The sequence below is a fragment of the Gymnoscopelus microlampas genome, assembly GCF_963454915.1.
Source record: "Gymnoscopelus microlampas genome assembly, chromosome: 3".
Lineage (NCBI taxonomy): Eukaryota > Metazoa > Chordata > Actinopteri > Myctophiformes > Myctophidae > Gymnoscopelus > Gymnoscopelus microlampas.
This window is the reverse complement of record NC_139940.1, coordinates 13,833,313-13,856,434: the sequence shown is the minus strand read 5'-3', so window position 1 is coordinate 13,856,434 and position 23,122 is coordinate 13,833,313. Positions and strand designations below refer to the sequence as shown.

Here is a 23,122-nt window from a genome sequence, read left to right as displayed (position 1 = left end):
ACACTATATATGCAACCAGCAGTAAAGAATGCTAGGAGCTCAAATGTCATAGACAGTGTGTCCTGGTGTTTTTTAAATATTATTCAACAGGAATAGACACAGTTTGGCCACAATTTCTCAAGAGTTTCTGAAACCACTTTTTTATATTACAACGCATCGCATTGCAACATGTTGTCAAGTTGTAAACTTACTTGACCTTGTTAAACCCTTTTGGTTTCTCATTTCTCATTCTCATTCATGAGCTTCCTCCAGCTGGTTCGGTGTTGGCCGATCTTCTCTGCTTCCTTCCAAGATGTTCTTGTTTCCATTTGTTCTGCCTCTGCAGACCGTCTCCAGCTGTTCCTGGGTCTTCCTGGCATGCTTTCCCCCTGTGGGTTCCAGGTTGAGGCCTGTCAGCTTGTGTTGGAGGGTGGTTTCCTCAAGGTGTGGCCTGTGAGGTTGTAGATCTGCTATTTTTGCTATTATTGGTCTGTTACGGCCTGTTGTACTTCATTTTGTATTTGTATAATGATTTGGTAGTGATAGTAATAGTATAGTATTATTTGGTATTTTGTATTATTTTGTGTTCCTGACTGTGTTCTGAGGAGTTGGTGGGAGGTGGAGCCTGGAGACTGATTACCAAATTGACTGACAGCTGCCTGTGGCGTGTCAGACTGTTGATCACTGGAGACTGCTGTGGGGAATTGGTTATCTCCACAGATTGGTCGGCTCCGAGGAGCCTCATGACGCCTATGCAGTGGATTGGCTGGGGGCCACTCACCATCTACTATAAAGCTCACTCACAAACTTTACTATCTAAAGGACTGTCAGCATTCAAACACACATACGCTTTCCATGAAGACCAAGGAGCAGAATCTTATGCTCCATCTGTCTTTTCAACTTACATTAATAGCTAGCTTGTCAGTAGCTATTAATAACTCAGCATTTTATTTCAGTGTTTTCAGTGTCAATAGTTATCTGTAAACGCTTAGAGCTGAACCTTTTCTTTCACATGTATTGTTACTTCAAATGTAGGTTCAGGAGCTAGCTACGGCTTAGTTTTAACATGTACACGTCAGTATCATGTCATTATCATGGTCAGTATCATGTCAGTATCATGGTCAGTATCATGTTAGTATCATGGTCAGTATTATGTCAATATCATGGTCAGTATCATGTCAGTATCATGGTTAGTATCATGGTTAGTATCATGACATTGGTACATTATTGATTGATTGATTGATTGATTGATTGATTGATTGATTGATTGATTGATTGATTGATTGATTGATTGATTGATTGATTGATTGATTGATTGATTGAATACTTTATTAGCAGTTTGAAAAAAGCACAGGAAGTACATTTCAATACAAGGTCTGCTAAGAGGATTTTAAACCAAAGGAAGCCTATGGCTTGTTGGGGTCCTCAATTCATGAAAACATTTAATGACAGACCAATATACACTACTATGCAAAACATCATATGAACAGATTGAAAACAAAAACAAAATATGTACAGTAAATAGTTCGAGGGGGGGGGGGGCTATGCTTTGACTTTTACAGGGGCCAGTTACGAATTGCAGCCACCTGTAAGTGCTCTTTTAGAGAGGTTTTGAAGGTGAGTAGGGATTTACACTCCTACGACTGTTGGTAGAGCGTTCCACATTTTTGTGGCATAGCAGGAGAACGAATTTAACCCCTTGTTAGAGCCAAATCTGGGTTGGACGTGATTAGTGGAGCTTCCTCTGGTGTTGTGATTGTGGACTTCATTGATGTTTGTGAAGTATTTTGACAGGTACATGGGTGTCTTTGTGGTGTAGTGTATCTTGTAGACCAGGCCCATTGCAAGTTGCTGCTGTATTCTGTCCTCTACCCTGAGCCATCCGTCCCTAGCAAAGTGAGCAGGGGTTAAAGGAGTTGTAGATGTAAGGCCAAGACGTAGCCTTACCAGTTTGTTTTGGGATGTCTTGAGCCTTGTTTTTAAGGCCTTTGTGGTGTTATGGTACCATGAGGTGCATGCATAGCCGAAGTAACCTTGGATGAGTGCTCCTGTTAGAGTCCTCAAAGTATTCTTACTGACCAGAGAGGAGATCCCGTACAAAAATCTTGTTCTTTGGTTGACTTTTTTGATTAATCTATTGCCATTTTATCACAGTAAAGATTTACCTCTAAAATGGAACCTAGGTAGGTAATTTCCTCTTTTCTTGTGATAACATTGCCACTCAATTTTATTGTGAAGCCGTCAGCCTTGCTGAGGTTAATTTTAGACCCAAAGAGAATGGATTCAGTTTTTCCCAGGTGTAATGATAGTTTGTTATCAGCGAGCCAGGTGCAGATTCTACCAAGTTCAGAGCTAAGGGCTTTTTCAAACTGCAACTTATTACATAATGAGCTTATTATTACATTATGAGCTTTTATTACATTTAGGCTATTACATTATGAACCATTATTACATTATGAGACATTATTATATTGTGAGTTGCTATACAAAGTGGCTAATGCATGTTCGTCAACATTATCATTTTATTTCAATGTTTCAGGTTCAATAGTTATCTGTAAAAGCTCAGAACTGAACTTTTTCTACAGTGCATCCTGGGAAATGTAGTGATCACAGTTAAATGGAAACAGATCCAGTGGGCACCTAAACCTCGTGTGTAGATATAAACATGCATGGTACATCATTATCACTCCTAAAGTTACCCTTCAATTTCTTGTTTATCCCCGAAATGACTGGATATCCCATGGTTTTGTGGCAGTTTGTAGCATTTAGAAATATCGGGCCTTAAATGCAATAGGAAGGTGCCCAGAAATACCAGGTACCCACTGTTCCGGCCCAGTTACCAATTAAACTGCTTTTACATCCTGAACTTATCAGACTGCAGTCACATCAAACGAATCAAGGCTACAAACTTGCTTTGACTAAAAAGCGTTTGTTAATACAAAAGCAACTCACACAGTGCCTTAAAACAATGACAATGATTTTATTTCCTTTTAGTTGCTCCAAGCTAAAGTAACACATCAACAAAACAAAGAGAAAGAAAAGACCTTGAGGGCTAATCATACTGCAAAATATACACATCAAAAACATGAAATTAATGGTGACATACATACAATGGAGAATGGCAAAGCTCCATAGTAACATTCAGTAGTACGTTGCGTGTGCAAGCAGCATCAGAAATAGATGGATGGAACACAGATCTAACATTAGCAATGACATTGATCTAACACCACCACCTACACAGCACAGCAACATTTACAGTAAAGGGGCATTTCTCCCATGATGCATATACTCCAGTAAAGTATATTCTGTCTAAGAGAATATTATACTTAATTTAATTATACATAAAAACAAATCATAAAATAAATAATGAATAAAAAATGTATTTGAATTCAAATTAAATTCATGAGATTGTTGGTATCCCTATTTTGGGATATTATCAAAATCGTTCAAACATTAAAAACAAAATAAAAACAAAACAAGTTCAGAACGTGAGCTCACATTGTAAGGCTGTAGATAGATTATTTTATTTTTTTATTTTTTTTGGGGTGTGTGTTTAGTTTTTTAAGCCATTTCGCAAAAGGGGGGGGGGGGGAGGTGGCGCAGCCAGAGGATATGGCTATGTGGGGGGTCCTTGGCAAGAAAAATCACTACAGTAGACAATGCTATTTATTTCAGATTCATGATTTCTCAGAGATTACTTAACACTACATAGACTTCATAACTCAGCACAAATGAGATAATACAATAAATGAATAGAGTGGGGATAATAATATTAAATGCGTGTCATCAACATAACCTGGTCTCATTTGAGTAATTTTGCATAATCTATTACTGAATTGTAAGCATTTATCTATGTACACAGTACCTCAGATCTTGTTTGCCCCATATATATTTATTCTGTGTACTGTACTTAATTCGTTTTTTTATTGATGTTCTGATGTTTTGAGCCACTGTCTTTATAGGCACTTTATAACTTTGCTTTTGAAAAGTGCTACATGGGTGAAATGCCCCTTTACCACACACACACACACACACACGCGCGCGCACGCGCACACACGCACACATGCGCGCACGCACGCACGCACGCACGCACGCACGCACGCACGCACGCACGCACGCACGCACGCACGCACGCACGCACACACACACACACACACACACACGCGCGCGCGCACACTCAACATTCACAGGCATCAAAGTGTAGCCAGATTGCCAAGGTGCAATTGTTAAGTGAATTGCTGCCACAAAGTTAAATGCAGAAAAGTGCCTGGTTATCAGTGTGCATACATGTAGAGGAAGATAGTAGACAGATATGTAGTACTGGCCGAGCATTAATTACACATACTGTACAAACAGTGACACAACATTTGTAACCACAGTGCAATGTGTGCCTCGTACTAGTCATGGTAGTACAATGTGTGTTGAAAAATCACAGCATCAGTGGTCAATCAATGGCTATGGTAACGTTAAGTCTACACGCAAGATTTCACTATACACACACATACAGTACACATAAAGTACATTGACACAGATTCGATATTTATATAGGATAATACCAATGTAATAAATACAATTAATTTAGTGTTTCTACAGAATCTGCAGTGTCAATGTTATTATCTGTCCCCCGTTGTCTGTCAAACGATACAATACTGGTTAAACTCAACACGCTTGTGAGACTTGTTAGACATTTTATTTCCTGCTCTGTTTCAGTAATCGTTCTGTAGCAGTGACATAATGATGTCAAGGGAGTTTTCAAGTACAATTATGGATAATGAATGCATCTATCCCATAATATTTAGATTATGTTGATCCTGAGCCCTACAGTAACTGTATGTAACATGATTCAGTGTAGATGTGAGCTACGGCGTGTCAATGAAGCACACATACTTTTGTTGTGATGAACCTTGTGAAATACTGCACAACATACAGTAACACCCTAACGAACAATTTACTTTATATTAGTCTTATTCAAGTGTAGTATGTACCTACAGTACAGACTGACCAAAATAGGTTATTATGTACAGTATATATGCTGCTAATAGGTTATTTATAATCAATAAGCTCAATAAAAGTATTGTAAGTAAATAATAATACTGTGATAGTACTTCACAGAAATCATCCCAACAGATTAACTATTATTATTGCATTAATGACTACACAATGTCACAATGTCAGCACAAGGTGAACAAATTGTCATATGTTTGTGTTGTTACATTTGTAAGTATATGATTTACTTGAGAAAAGGTTTGCAGCATTTTTATGAACTCAGAGTATTATCGTGTCCTTACAATACTTTTCTATACTGTAGGTTGATACAGAGTTATGCATTGGAAGAAGAAGAAGCTAGCTACGGCTTGGCCTTAACCACTTAAGCCCTATGCTTTGTCATACGACAAATAGCCAATCTGCAAGCTCTCAACACGTTGCATTGCAACATGTTGTGAGCTTGTATATGTGCTATTTTCACAAAAACACTTGACAGGCCCAAAATAGGCATGCCATGTTAAAAGTGGTTAATGCACGTTGGTCCTCACTATCCTCATCCAAGTTATTAGGCAGCAAGGTAAAAGCTAAAATACTTGGTAAACTAGTACGTGTAACAAACTGTTTGTTTCGTTTTGACTAACAAAGCTACAGAGCAGCGACTCGCGGTGTTGAGACTAAAAACAACAGACTTCAAAGTGGTCCGTGTCCTTACAGAATTGAAGTTTCTCACAAATGTGTTAATGTGATTTCTATACCATAGACAAGACCTTCATACTTTTACAGTCTTTTACAAACCAACACAACACACACACACGCAACACTGCTCTTTGCCTTCGTCGGGCAGTGTAAGTTCAGTGTAAGTTCAGGGCAGTGGTTTAAGGTTAAGCAGCCATGTAGAGGACCCCTGTCAGAAACGCAAGGTTATACCCTCATCTCTGAGAAAGCCGCAGCGCTGCAGTCACACGCAGGATTCCATACATCAACCTTTTATGTTTTTTAGGTCAAACTATTGGAGTCCAAAGCCCAGCGTTCCAAGGTTGACCTCATTGCACCACAGGCCCAAACGCTGTAGCTCTTTAAACTCACACACAGGGTGCTTTAGGGACCTTGGGGATTAACATTGAGCATAATTATTATTCTGATCCTCTTATGTATCAATACTTGGAAGACTGGCACTTGGAATGTCAACAAAGATTAAGTATTGTAATGGAATAACCTTTGTCCCCACATGTAGCGTAGGCTTATGTTGAATCTCGTTAATAATTTTGGCAACTGTAACAGCAAAAAAAAAGTTACAATGATTAATACTAAACTTTTGAAGGGAAACGTTTGACTGATTCTCTTCAATTGGCACACACAAATCAAATAAGATCTGCTGTTTGTATATCCCCATAGCAATACAATTGACCTTTTTAATGAACACACTCATCATCAACAAAGTAGCATTTTCATCTGCTCTCCTTAATGCTGTCTATTGTTAATCCTGTCTTTGAAGAGGCCATTCTACTGTGTGTGCTGTTCTTTTTTTTAAACAAAACTCGTTGCTGTACCTTATGTGTGTAAATCTCGTGGTCTACATTTGTGCCGTTGATCCTTCCTGTCCTTATTTTCCTCTAAGACTTCTCTGGTGGGAGATCCACCATGGGGACCTTATCAGGCCCCTTGCTGTCCGACCCGGTCAGGCCCGAAGCCTCCGCGGACTGAGCGGCGTTCCGGGCGAAGCTCTGGGCGATGTCGTCAAAGGTCCGTCCCTTGGTCTCCGGCACGCGCAGGTAGGTGAAGATGAAGAAGATGATAAGGAAGATGATGAAGATGACGAAAACGTAAGGGCCGCACAGTTCCTGGCAGGTGGTGAGAGAGATTGTTGTTAGGGGTTGCAGGACAAATCAGAACTCTACAACAGGGAATATTTACTGGTCCCTGGGGGAAGGGAAATTACTTTTTTGCATTTACTCAGTAAATGTGCACTGGGGGAGCTGTTAGGGGTTAAGTGCCTTGCTCAGGGACACTTCGACGTGTCGACCAAGCGAGCCGAGGGTCAGACCAGCAAACTTCCGATTCCCAGACTACCCACTCTATGGCGCTATGACCCCTCCCCCCAACAGAGCTGTGCACAGGTTTTTTGTTTTGTTTGTTTCAAATAGCAAGTAGACTTTTCAGTGGCATTTCTTTGTATTCGTTCTACAATGTTTATGTACGGTAACAGTACAACTAAAGTCATTTCCACAAATACAGTGTGATGCCTGTTCAGTATGCGGAAGCTGTACGCTCAAAACTGTTGCTTTTCAGGAAACAGAAAAAAGTTGGATCATCATTAATGGATCCATTGTAGTTACTTAGTCAAAGGCTCTTATTAATATTTTTTATTGTTTCAATGATTATAAAACCCACAGACAGACATAGCCACCTTCAACCTGGCGTCCCTATTTTGAGCATGTGATTATAGGTGAAAGGTTTCAAAACTTTTCAAAATCTTAAAAAATATCATGATCTGCAAGCACTTTTCGCACAACACTGCGAGAAGTGTAAAATGGGGCATTCATTTCTGATAAGGGTTTCTGCCCAACAGCGACTATTTGTAGAGATGTACATTCCATCATGCTAATCACCCTGGACGTGGACGCGTGGCAGTTTCTAAGACACAAATCTAATCTTTATGTATGTATTAAATATCCGAAACACTTCTAGCGGTGGAATACTTTATGGAAAGATAAATTGTGAGTCTTGTGATGCTGGAATGTTAGCTCCTGTCTAATAATTGCATTCATACCTCCAGTTTGGGGAAGCCCAAGCCAACAACGAAGTTGGCGGTCCAGTTGGAGAAGCCAGAGATGGCCATGGCAGCTGGCCGCGGACCCTGAGAGAATAGCTCTGCAACAATGAACCATGGGATAGGACCCGGACCCATCTCAAAACTGGCCACGAAGCCAAACACCCCCACTATCGCCATGTAGCTGACAGATGGGTACTGCTCCTGCTCAGAGAGAGAGAGAGAGAGAGAGAGAATTTAAACTCGAGTTTGAAAAGTGATTTTATCAAGAGCTTTGAAAATGGGCAAGACAGACAGACAGACAGACAGACAGACAGACAGACAGACAGACAGACAGATGTCTAAAGCAGCGCTGTTCCTCACCACCAATGCCAGGGAGATAGTCATGATCAGGGCACTGACAGCCATTCCAGCCAATCCAATCAGGTGCAAGGTCCTTCGTCCCGCCCTTTCAACCAGGAAGAGCTGGTGAACGCACAAGGGAAGCAATTAACTCGGACATCCATAAGACATGAAACATGCACTGTAAGAATGAACTGTCGATGCACACCGAGCAATAACAGTAAGACACTTACAGAGACCACGGTGAAGACAGTATTAACCACTCCAGCTCCAATGGTAGCGTAGATAGGCTGGGAGACACCTGCGGTGTCAAATATACCTGTAGAATAATAAAAGACCTAAGAAAGAGGGGAGAATGGCACCAATGTATTATTATATTCACCATAATTGCATAACATCAGTAGGTTTATATAGTAATACATCATAGAAGGACATTTTGAATAAAGAAAGAGAATCTGAGTGTAAAGGCTGTGCATGTTTCCCCCAAATGGATACCTAGCTTTTAGACAGGATAGACAAGATCTTTTCATCTGTTCTCCTCTCCATACAGAAAGTACAGCTCTGCTGCTGTTACGGTACAGGGGAGTGATGGCTAAGTACTAAATAAATGATGCTGCAGTGCTGACCTTCACCCCCAGGGGCTGTCACAATTCAATTGTGATTGTCAGGCCAGACACAGCTAGCATTGATGCAGTTAGTCAGCCCGGCTAAGGCTAAGTGACCTTATTAACAGACAATATATACAATAAATAGCACAGGGATCATCCATTCCTTTGACCTTATTATGCTTAATTTATTCCACTCAATCTAACCCACAATGTTTTGGGTTGTAGATCACAAGAACCAACACAACATTATTGTAGCATTGTTTTGTCATCATTTGTTGCCTGGTTAGCGCAGCAGAATCGGGCCTAACATTATATTCCTGATTATTTGTGTAAGATGTTGTAATTATGACAATTAATAGTAGTTTTCTTGATGATTTCAGAAAGTTGTATTTTTGCAATTTATGTTCTGCTACAACTAAATTATATTTAATGTATTATTGCTTACATGACATGACATGGTATATAGATAGCTGCAGACTACAGGCACATTCGTGAGGGCCCAACCTGCTGCATGATAAGAGACGAGGATACTCACAGCATTGATGCCAGACAGCTGTTGGGAGAGCTGGAGGACGATGGCGATGATGATTGGCTGACGGTAGAGTGGCGAGCGGAACAGTTCGGGAATGGTCACCTTCTTCTCCAAGGCCATCTTCATGCCTTCTTCCTTCATCTCCTGGATGTCATCGGCCACATCCTCAGTGCCACGCAGTCGCACCAGGGCTACAAATGGTAGACAGGAAATATGAACTTTTTAAAACTTTCATTCATTTTACAATGGAATCGATAGAGTGGCAAATAACTCCATATTTGTATGTCAATACGATGTCACAACGATATCACGGCGTCAATATGATGTCTGGCATCCATGTGGAAGATGAGTCATTGCTAGACCCAGCCTAGCTTGTTATGTTATTTCTGAGTCATCATTACAGTGCAGATGGGCATGTGGGAGCATGAAACACAGAAACAAGACTTGGGGGGGGCAGGGGGGATGGGGGGTAGGTTGCTTATCTCTGAATCAGAAGGTTACTGGGTTTATCCTTACTCCTCCTAGCATTATGTCGAAAGTGTCCTTGAGCAACGTCTGCTTCCAATTGTGCAACGCATACTGTACATTTTAAAGCGCTTTGAAAAAAATGCACTATACTGTATGCTTTGGTAAAATGGGAGGATGGGGAAGTTGACAATCTCGCATCCTGGTGCAGCCTGAACCACTTTAAGAGACTGCAGAGACGGCAGTGGATTTCAGGGAGAGCTGACCCCTTTCACCCTGGACACGATCTTGCTGCACTTGGATTGACTTAAAGCCCCTTCCCCCTCCCCTGCCATGATTTTGTGGTCAGTACACTAACTAGCATAGAAACCAGGGTACTGCATTATTATGTACGGTCACTGTCCCTATGAAGAAGCACCAAATATCGCACAGTGTGTCACACGGACACCATTTTCTCCCAAAGCCTTTGAGTCTGTATAACACTTATCGGTGTCTTAGTGTTTGCCATGAGTTGTTTTTATTTGAGATATTTCTATTCTATTCTATTGTAGTCCAGTTTAAAGTAACCAAGCTGACCTGTCCGTGCTTCCTCCTCTTTATTGAGGTTGATGAGCAGGTAGCGGGGGCTCTCAGGGCAGAAGAAGAGCATGAAGCTCTGCAGGAAGGCAGGCAGGGCAGTCAGGGCCAACAGCAAGGGCCACAGCGTCTCTGAGCCCAGAATAAACTCCAGACCAAAGATCTACAAACGGACAAATACAACCCAGACGGAGAGAAATTAGCCAACAGACAGACAGACAGACAGACAGACAGACAGACAGACAGACAGACAGACAGACAGACAGACAGTGGTGGAAAAAGTACTCAAATGTTTTACTTAAGTAAAAGTATCAGTACAGCAATGTAAAAAAATGCTCTTTTACAGGTAAAAGTACGGAATTCAAACGTATTGGTATCAAAATGTACTTAAAGTACCAAAAGTAGATCATTATGCAGAATTGATTGTGCAGTTTTCAAACGTATAAAATGTATAAAAATCATTTGAAAACAAACTCACAATGCGTTGCATCGCGACGCATTGTGAGCTTGTAGATCGGTTATTTTCAAATTGCCAAAATGTATATAGGGCTGAAGTGAGTAATGCATGTTTTGTAATAATAATCAAAATATACAAAGTAACTAGTAACTAAAGTTTTCAAATAATTACAGTGGAAAAAAAGTACAATATTTGCCTCTGAGATGTAGTGGAGTAGAAGTACAAAAAGTACTTAAAATTGGAAATGCTCCAGTAAAGTAAAAATACCTCAAAATTGTATATAATACTTACTTAGTACTTAGTTACAGACAGACAGACAGACAGACAGACAGACAGACAGACAGACAGACAGACAGACAGACAGACAAAAAAAAAAGAAAGACAGAAACAAACAAACAAATAGAAACAACCATATGGGTGTGTACAGGACCTCATACCTGTGCCACCAGAATACCAATCACCACGCCCAGCTGGTGCAGGGTACCGAAGGCACCTCTCAGGTGGGTGGGAGCAATCTCCCCGATATACATGGGCGTCAGGCCCGTACACAGGCCACAGAACATGCCAATGACCAGCCGGCCAAAGATCACCATCTCAAAGGAATTGCTTATAATGGACAGCCCCATCAGAGATCCACCCACCAGGGCTAGTATGTTGGCCAGCAACATCGACTTACGCCTGGAGAGAGACAAAGAGAAGGAGGAAAGCTGTTAGCAGAAGGAAATACAAGATAACATGACAAGGATTTGATTGAATAAATGTATTATTATTATACTATAGGAGAGGAGAAAGAGAGAAAGAAAGAAAGAGAGAGAGAGAGAGAGAGAGAGAGAGAGAGATGAGAAGAACGCGAGCAGTTGATCGCCGTATGTCAACAGGAAAATATCAAACGATAATCTCACCACAGGACGTTTTAAGTTGATTAAAAGTCTGATAACTGCCCTTCCGTCGGTGTAATGGGTTAATGGACCATCTGTTGCTTTAAAACAGTGGTTCTCATCTCTGGCCCTGAGGTACTCAAACTACAGCTGTCCAATCTAGTACTAATTTAGACCTGAGACCCCAAGTGAATGCAATTAATTACCCAGTAGAAGAGAAGACCTGCAGTAGTGTGGTCTGCATCACTCTCCCAAATAAAGGAGCTTAAAATGTTGAACTTCGTACTCAAAATGTACTTATTTTTCAAAAATAGTCACTACAGGTTGGCACTGGTAAATAGTATACAGCTAAAAAGAATGATGAAAAATAATGGAAGGGGGCTTTATCCCCCAGGGCTCTATACCACTCTTTTTTCCCTCTACCAAATCTCCTCACCGAAAATAGCATATCAACAAGCTTACAACACGTTGCATTGCAACTTAAGCTTGTAGATATTTTAAGCTTGTAGATATTTTTCGCCAAATGTTCTACACAGAATAGGCACGCTAGGGTTCATGTGGTTACACCCTTTACTTTAGTACAGTACAATCCTTCACCTGCCAAACTTATTGACCACGGCTCCCACAGAGAAGGATCCCACCATGCCTCCCACACTGAAGATGGCCACGGAGAAGCTCCACACCAAGGTGTTGATCCCTGGGCTGAAAGGCTCTCCATAACGGTCCATAGACACATTCTGGAAGAACCTACGCAGTTTCTGGATAAAGATACAGAGGAGAGAGAGGTGGTGGTGTGAGTGCTGGCAGTAGACAGAGGACCTATCTAAAGAAAGCAAAAGACTATTGTTTGTTCAGTAATTGCAGTGACAGATTGTATTGAATTATCACAGAATACTGGAACATTAGGTATATTAGGTATAACAATGTTTCAGTTGTGACTAATGACACCCATATCACATGATATAGGTCTATTGACAGCAATAAGGATAGAAAAGCGCTTGTTGACCACAGTGGGGTTTGACAATAATCAACAGTCTATGTTTCTGTGTGTCACAGGAGATGATCAGCTGTCATCTGACAAATCTTTGGTTGTAGTGTTTGTGTGACATCCACAGGAGGGCAGTAGAGTTCTCCATAGGACAGTGATCGTGTCATGGGAGCATGTCCACATAGATACAGACTTCCAAACAAAACAAAGCAACAGAAAAGGATGTGGTTTTGTGTCCATTAGTGATGAATTAATTGCACCCACTCCCTTGCTGATTATCTACTCTTCTGTAAAACATGAGCCACCATGCATCCATTAGAGGAATGGAATTCCCCGAGAAGCTAGCACTTGGCAAAGAACACATTCAAAGTCAAATCGAATCAAGTCGAGTCGAGCCGAGTCAAGTCGAGTCGAGTTGAGGACGAGTCGAGTTGAATTAAGTTATATTTTATTGATCCCCGGGGGGATATTTGTCCTCTGCATTTAACCCATCCTAACTATTAGGAACAGTGGGCAGAAAATGAGCAGTGCATTGGAGAACAAGGAGTACAAGGAAACCAGTCACCCATAGGAAATCCACATGAACACGGAGAGGCCCCGGTTCGTTTCAAACCGAGGACCTTCTTACAGTGAGGCAATATTGGTCACTGAATGTTGATCATGTTTGGTTTAATGTGCTTATGTTGTTGCATACATTTTTTTGACATTTGAGGTGTGTAGAAGACACAATTATCCATTCTTGCTCGAGGGCACTTTGACAAGGTGTATGGCTGCCGTTGGGCTCAAACCTGAAACCATTGAGTTACCGGACACAACACACAGTGATACACATGTGAATCTGTACACACCTGTTCAGGTGCATTGATGACACCTGTGTTGTATCCAAACTGTAGTGAGCCAATGACCGCTGTGGACACACAGAAGAGCAGGTAACCAGTTATCTTCTTCTTTGGCTGTAGACAGGGAGTAGAGAGAGATGGAGAGATTAATTATGGGGCAAGGATGATGAAAGAAACAAGATCAAGAATCAAGAAAGGTTTATTTGTCACTGTACAGGTCCAAGCAGCTAAAGAGAATAGAGACGAATGACAGAGGAAGTGAGATATACACTTTGTTGATACATATGGATGGAGCTGGTGTACAATAACTCCCTCAGTGCGTGAACAGCAAGACGTGGCCTGGCCAGTTCCTGGCTCTACAAAGCTCTTGTTGTTACGGTGACATTGGTAATAACAATGGGCCTTTCTACATCCACTGACCCTCCGCCCCTCCCTTCTTGTTCGGAGAATAACGGCACTGATTTCACAGCAAAGGTGTTACAACATTAGAGGGGCAACATCGATTTCGCAACTCTGTGGTATTTGTCAGCTAAGAAGCTGCAGAAGGCCAAGTGAGAAGAGAATCAAGGCTGGAACCTATTAGAAATATTTTGTCCCCGCTGGTTTTGGAATTAAAGAGGGCTTAGCTCATAATAACAAGCTAATGCACCTGACATTAATTCCCCAACACGAAGGGCTTTCCCGTAAACCAGTGTCCAGCTAAGCCGAACTAACTAGTATTGTTATTTATTGAAAGTATACACTGTGCAGAAGCTGCAGGATGTAGCCTGCCCTGCATGGAAGAGAACCCCCTCCAAAAGTCTCAGACTCAGTCTGAATCTCTTTTGCTCTTACTGTAATGTCATCCTTACACTTTGCTATTGGGAACAAGGCCACAACACTCCAACTCAGACATAACCATTAACAAACACAATACCCTCATATCCTGTATAGGCAGGACCACGTCATTCTGACGCAGACATAACCATAAACAAACCTGATACGCCCATATATAGGCATGTCACTATGACTCAGACATAACCATAAACAAACCTGATATGCCCAAATACAAGCATGTCACTATGACTCAGACATAACCATAAACAAACCTGATATGCCCATATAGGCATATATGGAGATCTGGTTGTCCATAGCCATAGATCCAACCGCTATGCCCAAATAATATGATCATGTGCATATATGAGACCGATCGACTTCATACTCGGCGAGCGCATCGGCATGGACTCGAGGGAGTGCGGTGCCTGCCGCAGAGTCGTTCGGATATGCAGTTGTCCAGAACCGCCGATCCGGCCGATATGTCTATATATGGGCATATATGGATATCCAGTTGTCCAGATCCACCGATCCAACCAATATGCCCTTATATGGGCATGCCATATATAGGGTATGGGTACTCTGACAAAGCCCCGGACATTATGACTCGGACATATTGGTCGGATCAGCGATGCGACGTAGGTGTGGCCCACGTAGCAGCCCGAACCTCTAGTTGGATAAAAAGTAAACAGAAATACTATGGCGCTATAGCAAAGGTATTACGGACTGCATCCTGACTCCAATATCCAAGGTATAATGTCCTAATAGGCTTATTTATGGGAAATCCTTTTTAATCCATGTATCCTGGAGTGGAAAGAAATCCTTTATTTTTACTGTGCCATAAACAAGACAACATTAATTGGGAGAGTATTCAGGGCATTTCCCCTATGAGATTTTCATTCATTCAATTGAATGAAAAGAGCATCTGGGACTTTTTGGTCTTTTCGCAGCAGAATTAGAGCTAAAGTCCTCTGATCGTATCATTTTAATGTTATGCATCCAAATCATCCAAATCACATCAATAGAGATAAGTCAACTGTTTCTCAAACCATTATTGGCAAGCACACCAACTAAACTACACTATGCCCATAACAGTGGGATCAGAGCCAAATGACCTCTGTGAGTGGTTATGTCTGGAGCCTATTACACTCTGAAAGCCTAAGGCAGTTCAAAATATCTCATTTTGTCCTGGGATTATCTGTACTGTCTGTTCTCTCTGACAGAGATACAGGAGATTGAGCTCTGTGGTTTCACAGTATGATTCATGCCTTAACCCAGGGTTTCTAAAACGTTTTATTTGCAAGGATCCCCAGTTTGGTATGCATTAGGCCACGGATCCCATAACACAGGGAGTGTACAAATGGAACACTTTCAAATGTACAGAACACTCTATGAGTTATAGACCTGTAATGATCCATTTGGTTCATAATCATAATCATTTGCTGGGGACCCAGGCCCCCTGGACTCCCCCTCAAGGACTGCCTTAACCATTGCAGAGGCATCCCAGCCTAGGGACCTAAGCACAGAGGCAATTGTCGTCTTTTAAACAGATTGACAACCTTTTATGGCATCTAACTGGTAACACAAAAACTAACAAAAGCCAGTGTTAAACTAAACTGGAATGTCCATTGTCCACCCCTGTTGACTATTACATTATGAACTCTCCACAGCTCTGAAAGAGAGGCTATCTGCACCAGGGTGAATCTGCTTTGTGCTGAATCACATCGGTGAAGGGCAGAGCTGGTGGAGCTACAGTAACCATATTGTACTAAACATCAATCTCAGGAGTGTTTCACCGTGTCATGCGATGGCAGGGCAACCTTCCAGCCATTGTGAGAGCTAAAATAAGTATGCTGGTGTTGACTGGCATGCATAATGAAGATGGCAGAGAGCCTCTGTTGACTTGTCCAGAACACAGGAAATACTGCATGCACTCTAAAGTGAAAGGAAAGGGCAAATACAATGTCCTGGCAATGATGAAAACATGTTTGTAAGAGATAATAAAAAACAAAACAAAAGGAAATGAGGATATACAAATGTATGACCACAAATCTACAAAACCTAATCCGTACAAATCATATGCAAACAGAAAATATACAAATAATAGGTTATAGACTATATATGCTACAGTAGTCTTAATTGAATACATAGGACCACAATGGAAACAAGTCCCCAGGACTTTTTTGTGTTAGCCTTTTAGCTTTAATGTCTTACTCTACCACATGCTGTTTACATTTCTGACTGATAAAGTATTCAATCAATCAAAGCCTACACAATCTTAACTATGTTATGGTCACCACCCTTGTGTGCGTGCGTGTGTATGTATGTGTGTTGTGTGTGCATGCGTGTGTAATTGTGTGCATTTTCATCTACAGAGACCATTTTGAATAAGGTTAAGACCAGTAGAGAGCGATGCTCTCCAAATGTAGCAGGATCGTTGCTAAATAAGGGAGAGGCACTGCACTGTGTCGGCTGTGTGAGTAAGGCTGAGTAGATGACTCTGGTCGTGGCATTAGCTCTGTGGTCTGTTGTTAAGATTGCTTATATAGTTTTTGCCGATTGCTTACACACAGAAAGTGAACGCTTTAGACTAAAGCATCAAAACCCTAACTTTTGTAACTATGCCTTATACAAAGGCACCAAAAGTACAAGCATATTTTCGGCACTTTGTTTGAACTTCTGCAACACACTTCTTGCAAAACATTACACATCATTTGTTACGTTAGGCACAAAAATGAAATCTCTTGCAATCATTGAGAAAACCCGTCTATTAAAAATGCAGAAATACCTGAAGTTGGCAAAACACACAGACACACACGCGCACGCGCACGCGCACGCGCACACGCACACGCACACACACACACACACACACACACACACACACACACACACACACTCACGAAAACACTGCGAGGCAGTGATTTAACGACCTACACCAGGTCATCATACAACAAATAGCTGATCTACAATCTCACAGTGTGTTTCATTGCATTATATTGTGAGCTTGTAAATCGGCAATTTGCACAATGTTTCTTCTATGAGGGAGGCTGGGCAGATAGTCCAGCCCAAACTATAGGGTACACTAGCATCCAAAATAGATTCCTTTAGACTAGAGCGCTGGTACAGAATGCCTTCAAATGTATACACTAGACCAGGAGTCTTCAACAGGGGGTCCAGGACTCCTGTGGGTCCTCAGAGTTAGCCTACTACAGGGGGGCAGACTAATTTCCGGATGATAGGAATATTTTTGGTTTGTTTGTTTGTTTTCATCAAACATGTCTGGCAATTAACATGAATCGAACATATTAGTAAAGATAATTTGTAAATAAACAATCAAAGAACACTGATTACAGTGCTGCCAAACTAAAATATGAAGCCTTCAAAGCTGCACGTGTGTGGAACACTTCCAAGCTAGTCTCTCATATCTCAACAGTCAACAAATATTGTTGAGAGACGATCAGCTAAATATGGTGAGCTACTGTAGCCTCTTATCCAGTTGCATGGAAGTTTAATATTCAACACAGTTGTATACAATATAGTAGGGGTCCGTGATTTAGCTCAAGACCCAAAAGAAAATTCTATGGACCCAAACTAGTGAAAATAGCAGATCTGTAAGCTCACAATGCGTCACAATGTAACATGTTGTGCGCTTGTTGATCGGCTATTTCCATAATTTCTTTAAAGTGTTAAATTCATGGAATATCTTTGTAAAATACAATTTACTTGCAACCCATAAAAATGGGTCTGTGACCCAGAAATAGGTCCCGACCCACTGTTTGGGGACTGAGTTAAGGGGTCCTTGGCCCTTGACCCCTGCACAATGTATGGAATTGATGCACATCATCATTATACATACAATACAATGTAGACGTACAGTATCAGGGCTATGCTCTTCAGAGAACTTCTTCAGTGAACGTTGGTGTACAAGTTTTAATGTCACTGTGTATAGTATGACAGCAAGGGCCTATGTAAAAAAAAAAAAAACCTAACCAATGACATTGTGTTCATGCGTTTTCTATACAGAACAGCCAGACAACTTCCTCAGGGTGGAAGGCGATTTCTGTTCAACCATGAACAGGAAGTGGTTATTGTCAATATACTGCAAGTGTTGACCTACTGTACAACACCATCCGCCTACAAAAAATCTACTACAAGAGCAAATTATCCCAGATCATGCACGATTCCATAATATCAACCGTGTCAGTTTATTGACACGGTGACACAGAACTGATAAAGACCTTTGCTATGACTAAGCACAAATAGCACGTCGAATGTCTTTACACGATAAGGATCGCATCGACCACACTTGGCAGCAGTTTCCTCCTGCACCTTCTGTGGGGTGGCACTGGTTGGCATAGAAATCGCTCCCTTCAGACGTCCTATCAACTGAGGGCAGAGCTATGTGCTTCAGACCTTGTGACTTCATAGGGTTTTCAAGTGTGCACCCCAGCTCACTGATGTTACTATATTATTTTATGTTATTATAGGATCCAACAGTTAATAGAACTAATCGATTGTAAAAAATAATAATATCACTCCTTTCCTTTCATTCCAAAACTCTTGAATGAGTTGTATCTCTCTCCATGTCTCACAGAATAACCTGTTGGATGCCAACCAGTCAGGATTCAAGCTGGACCATTCTACTGCTTGCAGAGAATGCAGACACAGAGGCAGGCTGCCTCCCACTACTCAGTCCTTATCCTTCTTGCCCTGTCTGCAGCATTTCACACAGTCAACCATCAGTGTCTCCTAGACACCCTTTCTGACCATGGTATCACTGGAACGGTCGCCATTCGCCACTCAAGTGGTTCCCAATTGACTTGTTTGACCTACAGTACCATGTTTCATGTAAAGTTTGCTTTCATCTTCTTGACCGGGGTCCCCCAGGGTCTGTTCTTGGCCCCCTCCTCCCCCCCCCCCCATTAACCAGATCCATTGGCTCGGTCATCTCTGCTCACAAGCTCTCCTATCACTGTTAAGCTGATGACACTCAACTGTTTTATTCCTTCCCTCCCTCTGCCACACAGGTTGAAGAGGGCATGTACAAATATGATTATGAATGTATTTTGTCAAAAAAAATGTTGATCAATCAATCAATCAATCAATCAATCAATCAATCAATCAATCAATCAATCAGTGGATCAACCAATACATGCCTGGCTGACATCTCACAGTGGATGTCATCCCACCACCTCAAGCTCAAGATAGGACTGCAGGCTTCTCTTCTTCAACACCCTGATTTAACAACACCCTGATTTATCCTGTTCCAACTGCCAAGAATGTGAGAGTGGTCCCGGACAAGCAGCTGTTCTTCAAAGTGCACATCGCAAGACTCTTTTTCCTCTAGACTCCCAAGCTGTGGAATTACCTGTGGTTTGATATTCACCTATCCTAGTTACTTCGTACCTGTAGCTCTTATATAATTGTTTTTTGTTTGCACTCTACTCATTTTTTACTTCATGCCATTTACACTGATCTTGAACTTTGTAAGTTGCTCTGGATAAAAGTGTCTGTTAAATTACTAAATTTAACAGACAAATTATGTGTACTGAGTGTCAGTCTGCAATCAACTGAGGACATAATTAGCACAATATGAAATTCATGTCTGTGCTACAACACATTAATCACTACTGTATCATATTGAAGATTTGAATAAATGAACACATTAACTGTTCACATGCGAGTTTCAAATATCAGTTTCACTCTAGTTCATTTATTTCTGTTGTTATCTTATATTGATCTTAGTTCCTCTGAAAAGCCCATAGATTGTGGGTTTCTTTTTTTTATCTCACAGTTCAGTAATTTCCATGACTACATTCAGACTGTTCCCTCCTCTGTGGCACAATCACATCTGACTTAGAGGACATACAGTACAGTAAGTTATATCAAAATGCAGTCCCTGGGGCAGCTCTGTTCCTCATTTGAATTGTGACCGCCTTCAGTAATGCTTGTTTGGCATTTTTGGCAAGCAATGTCATTTAACCCCAGTGACCCCTTTTTCATTCCTGACCCAGTTTGTGGTCAAGATCGTCAGTCTAATTGCCGATAACAGTGCTGCTGTTGTTGTTGTTTGCCGTTGTTTGTTGGGGTACTGGCTAAGTACTGCACATACCTGGAACTTGTCCTTTGAATTTCACCCATCCTAATTAGGAGCAACTAACTATTGAACAGTGCCCAGGGTGACAAGGAGAAAAAAGACAAAGCGTCAACCCTGTTTCAACAGACAAACCACAGAGGTGGGTGACCGACCGGTGGACGACCAATTCTATACAGCTTCATAGGGCTTTGGATGGATTACAAGTGGCTACAGATGTATTCATAGGCCATATTGGATGACAAAGTCTCATGAACGATAAGTTCACCAAGTGGTCAATTACAAACATGGTTTCTACCTCACTTATTTATTGTATTGTAATTGTATGATGTTAACAGACATCTGACATAATCCTTTCCATAATGACTCTGTTTCAAACTACAGTAGGCAATACAGCCCAGGTATTTCGTCACCACTCCTCCTTCTTACTGACTCTCATCAAGGCAAGAACATAAAACAAACTCATGTACAGACATGCCATCTGCCATTCCTGACTCTCCCTCAGCCCACCGTGTCTTACTCATGTCCTGAAAAGCTCAGCTCTCACTCCCAAGTTCCTCTGCTTGCCAAAGAGGAAAAATACAGAATTGCCAACCTGTGACTCGTAAATACTACCATTCAGGATTCATTAGGAGGTGTTGGTTATAGGACAAAGACATGCTTAGCAAAAGAAAACAACAATAACCCTGAAACAAATTATAACAACATTCTGGCATTCTTTTCTGCAGGAAACACAGGCTATTGTTGTTGGCCATGGCTATTGTGTGAGGGACAGACAGCCACAAGAGACATTGCTCGGTTCTATCCAATAAAAATGACAGTAATGTGGTATGGAGTCTCCACATGCACAGGATGCAGTGCATGATGCTGATGACCAATGTCTAAACAAAATTATTAAGTGTCTGTGTGCGTGCGTGTGTGCGTGGGTGCGTGCGTGCGTGCGTGCATGCAACAAGTGTTATTCAAACAAGACAAATAATATTAGTCAGTCCGTATAGTGACATTGACAATGAAGCTCGAGTGTTTTCTTTAAAAACATAAAGGCTTAGTGTTAGTGTTACTTGGAAAATGGAGGAGATAAAAGCAAATAAAAGTAAATCATATAAATGACGGAACCAATAATTACCTTCTCATCCTCCATCCTCTCCATTTTGCCGTCTGCGTTAGAGGGCTGATATCCACCAGAACCAGTTTCTCAGGAAAGCACAAGACAAACCACTGTGCAAATAGACAGCAGAGGTTCCTGAAAAGAAATGATCAACCCTATGAATGTGTGTGACCCACCGGTATCATAAACTTAAAATGTATGTGTACTGTAGCCTAGTTATTACCGTAGCCTACTGTTAACAGGTTTCACTACCACAGGCTACAGCTCAGAAGAGACTGCTGTTCTGCATTCAACAGGAGTCAGACTCAGCCCACCCCCTCCCTCCTCCATCCAATTCTCTCACTACACTGTAGATGTTATGAAATCAAAATGAGATGATAATCCGCAGCTAAAACTACACCGTCTGGGGTAATAGTAGCCTATACAATTATCATTTCACAGCAGTAGTAGGCTATGCAACATGAGCCAGTCTGAAACAGAGATATCATGCAAAGATGAAAGGTTCATTATATTCAAGTGCAAGTGCTCCACAGGTAATGACATAACCTATATCAACAATTACAGAGAGTATGACTATGACAATGACAGTTGCGTGACATGACTAGATCGATATACTTTATTGTAATAATGAACACTATAGTAAACATGGAATTCATCAATTTGAACCCACTTTAACGAAATAAAAAAATATGTTGTTTATAAACTCTTCTTTTTTTTTAATGAACACTATAGTAAACATGGCATTCATCAAACTCGAACCCACAAACAAAATAGAAAATATATTTTGTTTATATAAACTTTTTATTTATATTTTTTTATTTTTTAATATAATTTGACTACCTTGCTTGTAAATCAAATCAAATGATCGTTTACCGTTATTCAGGTGACCCTTGACTGTCTGTGTGTATCCAGTTCACCAACTAGCCCAAATAATTTAGCTATATTTACAGTAATGCTCAGAACTCCCTCCCATCTGCCTGTTGATGCTTTATATACGACACGACACAGCAGACCAGCGGCACGTTGATGCGCTGTGTCAGTGTCAACACCCCCTACGCGTCATAGTATGTTGATGCGCTCCTGCGCGTAAAAGCGCATGTGAAATGTTTCCAAGAAGAAATAGTGAGTCAGTGGGGGGGCTCGTTCAAGTGTTGCCATATTTGTGAGAGAACTAAGCAAACCAGTCTAGGAAACAAGACCAAAATAATTGCGACTAGGCTACGGCTGTTTTCAAAAAACGACAAAAGTAATCTTGGAGGGAAAAAAAAAGTAAATTCGAAACATTTTTGAAATATTTTAACAACACAAATCTTGTGTTGCTATCATTTAAGAAACACAAAAAACATCCCTTTTTTTTTAGAAACAAGCCCAAATAAGCAACTATAGACAAATTATTTGTTTACCAACATTGAGACTATGGATGCACAGGTGATTGTTTCATGCAATCAATTCTCAACCTGTTGTTTTGGGGTGCACCCCAACCCCCTCTTGTGTGTTGGCTAGTGCTGCGCGCCCTAGCGAGACCTGACAGAATGGGTTTCATTTGCAACCAGTATGACGCTTGCAACCAGGGTCAACCGCAACCCACAACTACCAATATTTACAAGCACATTTTACATAAAAACAAGCCCAAAGTCGCTTATAATAAGCGGACATGGCAACACTGGCTCGTTTGTATAGCTGGCGG

At 41.2% G+C, this 23,122-nt stretch overlaps 1 protein-coding gene across 2 annotated transcripts; it reads right to left on the bottom strand.

Moving 5' to 3' along the window:
- Window positions 1-2,939: 2,939 nt before the first annotated feature.
- Window positions 2,940-22,434, bottom strand: slc2a3b (solute carrier family 2 member 3b). Of its 2 annotated transcripts, none has more exons than XM_084053540.1 (11): window positions 22,309-22,434; window positions 21,454-21,570; window positions 13,430-13,534; window positions 12,191-12,351; window positions 11,153-11,393; window positions 10,259-10,421; window positions 9,221-9,408; window positions 8,311-8,415; window positions 8,099-8,200; window positions 7,736-7,939; window positions 2,940-6,806 (listed from the first exon to the last, which is right to left on the bottom strand). In XM_084053540.1, the coding sequence occupies exons 2-11, from the start codon at window positions 21,475-21,477 to the stop codon at window positions 6,579-6,581; spliced, it is 1,521 nt and encodes a 506-aa protein (XP_083909666.1). In that variant the 5' UTR covers window positions 21,478-21,570; window positions 22,309-22,434; the 3' UTR covers window positions 2,940-6,578. The 2 variants fall into 2 exon arrangements, with proteins under 2 accessions (XP_083909666.1, XP_083909667.1); XM_084053541.1 differs by lacking the exon at window positions 22,309-22,434 and adding an exon at window positions 21,659-21,762.
- Between the last annotated feature and the right edge of the window lie 688 nt (window positions 22,435-23,122).

Excerpts from the sequence above, each read along its gene's own strand:
- slc2a3b (XM_084053540.1), bottom strand. The coding sequence starts at position 21,477 with ATGGAGAGGATGGAGGATGAGAAG. Across the intron at positions 7,940-8,098 it reads CTATCTCCCTGGCATTGGTG|GAGCAGTACCCATCTGTCAG; the intron begins GTGAGGAACAGC and ends CTCTCTGAGCAG. Across the intron at positions 6,807-7,735 it reads TGGGCTTCCCCAAACTGGAG|GAACTGTGCGGCCCTTACGT; the intron begins GTATGAATGCAA and ends ACCACCTGCCAG.